The sequence below is a fragment of the Crocuta crocuta genome, unplaced genomic scaffold (genome assembly GCF_008692635.1).
Source record: "Crocuta crocuta isolate KB4526 unplaced genomic scaffold, BGI_CrCroc_1.0 scaffold650, whole genome shotgun sequence".
Lineage (NCBI taxonomy): Eukaryota > Metazoa > Chordata > Mammalia > Carnivora > Hyaenidae > Crocuta > Crocuta crocuta.
Genome location: NW_027532882.1, coordinates 838,349 through 845,395, shown reverse-complemented (window position 1 = coordinate 845,395; position 7,047 = coordinate 838,349). Strand labels below are relative to the sequence as shown.

The window sequence follows — 7,047 nt, the reverse complement described above, 5'->3', positions numbered from 1 at the left end:
GCGCGGCTCAGGTGAGGGCGCGCGGCGCCGCGGGTCCCCGAACGCGGGCGGGCGGCCAGCTTCCCCGACCTGGGGCGGCTGAGCTCCCGGTTTCCCTTGCCTCAACTCCGGTGCTGACCTCTCAGCTTCCCGGTGCTGGAGGTAAGGACAGATGGCTCCTAGAACCTGGGCGACAGGTGGGCACCGGCTTCTCCGAGCTCGGAGTGGCGGGACTCCCGAGTGCGCTTCCTGGACCCACATTGTGCTGAGTCCCCAAACTCAGGCAGCGGAAGGTGGGCTGGGCGTAGTTCCCATTGCTCGGCCTGGCTGGAACTCAGAAAAGCGGGCACCAGCTTCTCCCCCCCTCACGTGCGGCTCCCAGGACTCCCTCCCCCAGTCCAGGAGGCAACGCTCAGCTTCTCTGAACTCAGGTAGTGAGCTGGGGGAGTCGCCTCCTAGACCGTGGCGCTTAACTCGATTTTAGAAGCCCAAACCCAGGGAAGCTCAGCTTTCTTGAACTCAGGCGGTGACTGTCCAGCCTTGGGTGTCTTTAGTCTCTGCTTCTGGGCGGGGGGTGGGCTGGAGGAAGACGCTCTTGTTGATCTTCCATTCCTGAGCCCTGAGCCCGCTGGAGATGTCGGAAAGCTGTCCCTGCTGGTAGGATCTGGGATGGGTCACCTGTGATCCCAGCTAGGGCGGCGGGCCTGCCCTCTGGCTTCCCATCCAACTATCTTGTAAACAACTCCACAACAGCATCCAAGCTCCAAGGGGACCGGCCAGGAGCTGGCCCTCCCTGCACGACAGGTTCTGACAGTGTCACATGCATCCTGGTGGCTGTGCCAGGCAGCCACCAGGTCCTGGAAAGAAGCAGGGTTCTTCCAGTGGGGGGCGGGGGGGTGTCAGGGACGGTCCTGGGCCCCTGTGACCAGCTGTGACCCCAGCAGGTAATGAAACCTTGAACTTTCCTCTTGGGCTGATCAGGAGTGAAGAGAGTAAGCAGTGCTTAGAATAGTCCCTGTTTGCCAAAGAATTAAACTAAGATATTAGCGCTGAATTGAGGCTTTTCTCTCCTTTGTCTTCATTCTGAGAACACCTTCCAGAATTTCAGCCTCAGGGTAGACTTTTTTTTTAAATTTCCACTTGTCACATGAGGAGGAGAATTTGAAAGATGTACAGGATTCCCTAACTGGGAAGTAGCAGGTTTGAGTTTTGTTTCTAGGGGTGTGTGATTTCCAGAAGCTGGTGCCCTTAATGAAGATGCTCTATTCGCTCACGAACTGACATGCATGTGGCATAATGACACCCACCAGGGTGCAACAAGTCTTCAGCAAATGCGCTCTACTATTGTTACTGTTATTGTCTCCTCTTCTCCAGGCCTGTGGCTTGTGAGAGTGTCATCTGGATGGGCCAGGTCACGATGAGCGGAAAGGCCCTTCTTTGGGTGTTTGACCAAAACAAACAAACAAAAAAACTGGAAAGGACTCCTGGGTGGCTCAGTTACCTTCCAGCTTTTGATTTCACCTCAGGTCGTGATCCCAGGGTCATGGGGTTGAGCATCGCACTGAGCCTAGAGCCTGCTTAAAGATTCTCTCTCTCCCTCTGCCCTTCCCCCACGCGTGCTTGCTCTCCTTCTCTTCAAAAAACAAAAAAAGAAAAATTGGAATGTAGCTGAGCTCCGTGCTCACACCAGGGGCTAGAGTTGGCATGAGCCCTGGAGCCTTGAGTGCCCTGTGAGAAGCCAGTGGAAGCAATTCATTCTCTCCCCACAAACCAACACCTGCAAGAAAAATGGACTGTTCTTCTTCTTTTTTTTTTTTTTTAATGTTTTATTTATTTCTGAGAGAGGGAGCGACAGCATGAGCAGGGCAGGGTCAGAGAGAGAGGGAGACACGATCGGAAGCAGGCTCCAGGCTCTGAGCTAGCTGTCAGCACAGAGCCCGACGCAGGGCTCGAACCCATGAACTGTGAGATCATGACCTGAGCCAAAGTTGGATGCTTAACTGACTGAGTCACTCAAGCCCCCCAAGGACGGACTGTTGTGACGCTCTTGCCACGTGCCAGCCCCTGTGATAAATGCTTTGTGCGCATCAGCTCCTCAGCTTCCCAGTGAGCAACATTACTGGCCCATTTTGCAGATGGGAAAGTTGAGGCTCAGAGGCTGAGTACCCTGCCCAAGCCAGTGAGCCACAGGGTCACGCATCAACTCAGGCCCTTTTGAGCCCCAAGTGGGGGGTTATCGCTGCATATACCCATAAAACGTCACAGGTTTTCTGGGTTTTCTTCGATCAGAGTTCTTTTTGTGGCTGGAGCTGGGACCTCTCTCCCCTGTTGGTAGGTGGTCCCCCACTGTCGTCTCCCTCTCCCACAGAGACAGAGCGCCTGCTGACCCCCAGTCCTGGGTATGGCACCCGGGCCGGGGCTTCCCCGGTCCCTCCGGAAGAGGAAGACCTGCGCCGCCGGCTCAAGTACTTCTTCATGAGTCCCTGTGACAAGTTCCGGGCCAAGGGTCGCAAGCCCTTCAAGCTGATGCTGCAAGTGGTGAAGATCTTGGTGGTCACCGTGCAGGTGAGTCGTGCAGCGGCCCCAGCAGCACACCACCTGTGGCTGCTGCTGTTCTGGAAGGAGAGTGCTGGAGTCAGAGCCCGGTCCGGACGCTGCAGCAACATAAGGGCAGCGATGGTGGCGGTAATCGGTCAGGAAGCCCCCCAGGTCTGTGTGGGAACAGCTCCTGGGAACCTCGCAAATGCCCTTGAGGTCCCAGCAGCTGTCATTGCTACCCTTTTGTAGAAGAGGCAACTAGGGCTCAGAGAGGTTAAGGGATTTGTCCAAAGTCACAGAGCAACCAAGTGTTGGGAGCTGGCACTTGAACCCAGGCAGCCTGGTGCCAGGTTGATGCTTAAAGAGAACGGACTCAGGGGCTGGACAGACCGTTGCTGCCTTCCAGGCCCCGTGGTGGCCTTTGGGGACCCCACGATGAGTCAGACCGAGCCCCTGCCCTGAGGAGCTCCCGGTCTGGTGCTGTGCGATCGATTCAGGGCATGTTACCACACTCCTGATTTCTTTTCGGTAAAAGGGCCCATCAGAGGCACTAACCCTGTAGGTTTGGGTTAGCACAGAACGTGGCACCTGTTAAACATTTAATGAACGTTGACCTTGGTCGTGAGACGTATGAGCACCCGCTGGGTGCTGCTCACCCTGTGGGCCTTCCTCTGCTCGTGCCCTGGGGAGGCCCCATCGCGGCGGCGTCCATCCCTGCTCCCTCCACCAGCTCATCCTGTTCGGGCTCAGCAACCAGCTGGCAGTGACGTTCCGGGAGGAGAACACCATCGCCTTCCGGCACCTCTTCCTGCGGGGCTACTCTGATGGGGCGGACGACACCTTCGCGGCCTACACGCGGGAGCAGCTCTACCAGGCCATCTTCTACGCCGTGGACCAGGTGCGGGCACGCGGGGGGCCGGCGGGGGCGCGGATGGGCAGGGGAGAGGGGGCAGGGCTGACGGATTCTCCCCTGCCCTGCCCGCAGTACCTGATGCTCCCGGAAGTGTCGCTGGGCCGGTATGCCTACGTGCGGGGCGGGGGTGGCCCTTGGGCCAACGGCTCGGCCCTGGCCCTCTGCCAGCACTACTACCACCGCGGCCACGTGGACCCAGCCAACGACACCTTTGACATCGATCCAATGGTTGTCACTGGTGAGTAGGCGGGGCTGGACGGACACAGCCGTTGGAGCGCCGCTGCTGGGATTCCCATTCCGGTTCTGCCTCCCGGCCCATCTAGCAGATAGGGTTGTCCTGATCAGTAACGATTCAGCGCTTGGGGTGTCCTTGGGGGAATGCTTTAATATCATTGATTCACTAAACATCTGGGGCCCACTGAGGCCCGGGGCCCTGGGGCCTGTGTGGGAATGTGACACGCTGGGCCCTATGCTAGGGAGACGGGGAAACAGACGACAACCGTTAAGTTCGTAGTGGGCAGTGAAGCAGGGGAGGGTGCTGTGGGGGACTCTGGGGGGACCTGCCTGTGCCTCTCCCGCCCCCAGTGTCCCTTCCCTGACTCCCTGTCCTCAGACTGCATCCGCGTGGACCCCCCTGAGAAACCTCTTGTGCCCCCCAGTGATGATCTCTCCCTTTCGGACGGCAGCGCTGGATACAAGAACCTCACGCTCAAATTCCACAAGTACTAACGGAGGGGGTCGCAGGGCCGGGCCGGGCCGGGGGGGAGGGATGGGGGGAGGCAGCACGCCCGTCATCCTTGGTCACCCCCTCACAGGCGGGGACAGAGCAAGGCCATGCTGATGCCCACGTGTGAGCACTTCCTCTGTGAGGAGCAGAGTCGGTGTCGAGCGGTGGGGGGAGGGACGGCAGGAGGGAGGAGCAGAGCCCCCCCCCCTCACCCAGGCCTTCCCCCCCCAGGCTGATCAACGTCACCATCCACTTCCAGCTGAAGACCATCAACCTCCAGAGCCTGATCAACAATGAGATTCCAGACTGCTACACCTTCAGTGTCCTGGTGAGCCCTGGGTCGGGGTCGAGGGTGGGGGCCTGCCAGGAATAGGGACTGCCTGCGGGGCTCCTGAGCTCCGCTGGGGACCTTGGCCAGGGGCAGCGTGGGGGTAAGAAGGGGGATGGGGCTGGACAGACTACCTATCGTGCGGGTCTGGGAGCCTGGCTGGGCCAGCATTTACTCTGGCTCCTCCCGCCCTGCCGTCCCGCTGCAGATCACTTTTGACAATAAGGCGCACAGCGGCCGTATCCCCATCAGCCTGGAGACCCAGGCCCACATCCAGGAGTGTAAGCACCCCAGCGTCTTCAGGCACGGTGAGTCCGCAGGCCCCACACCAGCTAGGACCAGGGGCCCCGACCTGCCCGGGGAGCCCTCAAGTCCCAGACTAGCTAGGACTGGGGGCCCCGACCTGCCCGGGGAACCCCCAAGTTCCAGACTAGCTAGGACTGGAGGCCCCGACCTGCCTGGGGAGCCCCAAGGCCCCACACCAGCTAGGACCGGGGGCCCCGACCTGCCCTGGGAGCCACCAAGTCCCAGACTAGCTAGGACTGGGGGCCCTGACCTGCCCGGGGAACCCCCAAGTTCCAGACTAGCTAGGACTGGAGGCCCTGACCTGCCTGGGGAGCCCCAAGGCCCCACACCAGCTAGGACCGGGGGCCCCGACCTGCCCTGGGAGCCACCAAGTCCCAGACTAGCTAGGACTGGGGGCCCTGACCTGCCCTGGGAGCCCCCAAGTCCCAGACTAGCTAGGACTGGGGGCCCTGACCTGCCTGGGGAGCCCCAAGGCCCCACACCAGCTAGGACCGGGGGCCACGACCTGCCCGAGGAGCCCCCAAGTCCCAGACTAGCTAGGACTGGGGACCCCGACCTGCCCGGATAGCCCCCAAGTCCCAGACTAGCTAGGACTGGGGGCCCCGACCTGCCCGGAGAGCCCCCAAGTCCCAGACTAGCTAGGACCGTGGGCCACAACCTGCCCAGGGAGCCCCCAAGTCCCAGACTAGCTAGGACTGGGGGCCCCGACCTGCCCGGGGAGCCCCCAAGTCCCACACAAGCATGGACCCAGCTCCTGGCTCACCCAGGTAACCCATGAGCCCCTTGAGTAGCCACCACCAGTCCTGCAGGCCCCGAGGCCCTGAGGCCCCGAGCCACTCCTGGCTCTACCCAAGTCGTCTCCTCCCAGGGGACAACAGCTTCCGGCTCCTGTTTGACGTGGTCGTGATCCTCACTTGCTCCTTCTCCTTCCTGCTGTGTGCGCGCTCGCTGCTCCGGGGCTTCCTGCTGCAGAATGTGAGAGCCACCTCCAGTGTCCTGCACGTGTGCCTGAGCCAGCCTTGCCCGGCTCTGGGGCCTTAAGGGCCGGGTGGCGGGGGAGAGGGCCCCTTGCCTGGACAGGCCCTCACCCGTCCTGCCTCCTGCAGGAGTTTGTGGGGTTCATGTGGCGGCAGCGGGGACGGGTCATCAGCCTGTGGGAGCGGCTGGAATTTGTCAACGGTTGGTACATCCTGCTGGTCACCAGCGATGTGCTCACCATCTCAGGTACCATCATGAAGATTGGCATCGAAGCCAAGGTAGGTCCTGCCTGGCGCCTGTTTTCTCCCTCCAGGCGCTGCTCCCCTATGTGTGCCCCGCCCCCCAATCCTGCCTGGGGCCACACAGCCCCCCGAGAATGGCCAGGCCAGGTGGGGTTGACTCTGCTCTTGTCCCTAGAACCTGGCGAGCTACGACGTCTGCAGCATCCTCCTGGGCACCTCCACGTTGCTCGTCTGGGTCGGCGTCATCCGCTATCTGACCTTCTTCCATAAGTACAACGTAAGGCGCGGGTGTGCACACTGCGCCCTTCTAGACGGCGGCCGCGTGTTCCCCGGTTCTCACTGCCCCCCCCGCCTCCCCCCCGAGTTCATGCACGTGTGGCCGACTGCAGCCTCTCTAGGTGGCGTGTCATGAGCCTCTCCCCATACCTGCCCACCCAGATGTCCGTGTCACCACTCCGGAAGCACAGTCACGGGAGCCCGCTGCCTCACACGCGCCCAGTCCAGTCTGGTCATGGGATAGCCCCCGGCCCCCTCGGCCCCACCTTGCCCCTTCTGAACTACCCGCGGCCTCTGTGCCCGCTCTGGCGTGACTTCAGCCAGGCCCTGCCCACTTCATGCCCATTCACAAAGCCCACCTGGTTCCCACACCCTCATTGTGCCCCGCCCCCCGCCCCATCTGCCTGCCAGATTCTCATCGCCACGCTGCGGGTGGCCCTGCCCAGCGTCATGCGTTTCTGCTGCTGTGTGGCTGTCATCTACTTGGGCTACTGCTTCTGTGGCTGGATCGTGTTGGGGCCTTACCATGTGAAGGTAGGGGCTGTCGGGGGCACGCTTCTCAGGATCCACCGTCCAGTTCCTGCCTCCCCTCTCTAAGCCCCCTCTTCCTAAAGCCTCTGATCCCTCACCTATCAGATTGTTGATCTGGGGGCATGAATCCCCCACCTTGACCCCTGGTACCTTCCCGGGAGGTCTGTGGCAGTTCTGCCCACTGTCCCCTCTGATCCCTCCCCCCCCCCCCCCCCGCCCCCCCCCCCCC

The 7,047-nt window shown here is 61.4% G+C and overlaps 1 protein-coding gene across 1 annotated transcript in view; it reads left to right on the top strand.

Annotated features, from left to right (window-relative positions):
- Positions 1–5: 5 nt before the first annotated feature.
- The window catches only part of MCOLN1 (mucolipin TRP cation channel 1), a gene marked incomplete at its 5' end in the record, with an annotated part of 9,345 nt that continues 2,303 nt past the window's right edge, over positions 6–7,047 (top strand). Inside the window, 11 exons of the mRNA XM_077745735.1 lie at positions 6–141; positions 2,348–2,544; positions 3,248–3,415; positions 3,503–3,668; positions 4,044–4,152; positions 4,389–4,485; positions 4,694–4,793; positions 5,660–5,766; positions 5,898–6,047; positions 6,187–6,288; positions 6,699–6,821. Coding sequence (XP_077601861.1) covers positions 6–141; positions 2,348–2,544; positions 3,248–3,415; positions 3,503–3,668; positions 4,044–4,152; positions 4,389–4,485; positions 4,694–4,793; positions 5,660–5,766; positions 5,898–6,047; positions 6,187–6,288; positions 6,699–6,821 — 1,455 coding nt within the window. The remainder of the gene's footprint in view (positions 142–2,347; positions 2,545–3,247; positions 3,416–3,502; positions 3,669–4,043; positions 4,153–4,388; positions 4,486–4,693; positions 4,794–5,659; positions 5,767–5,897; positions 6,048–6,186; positions 6,289–6,698; positions 6,822–7,047) is intronic.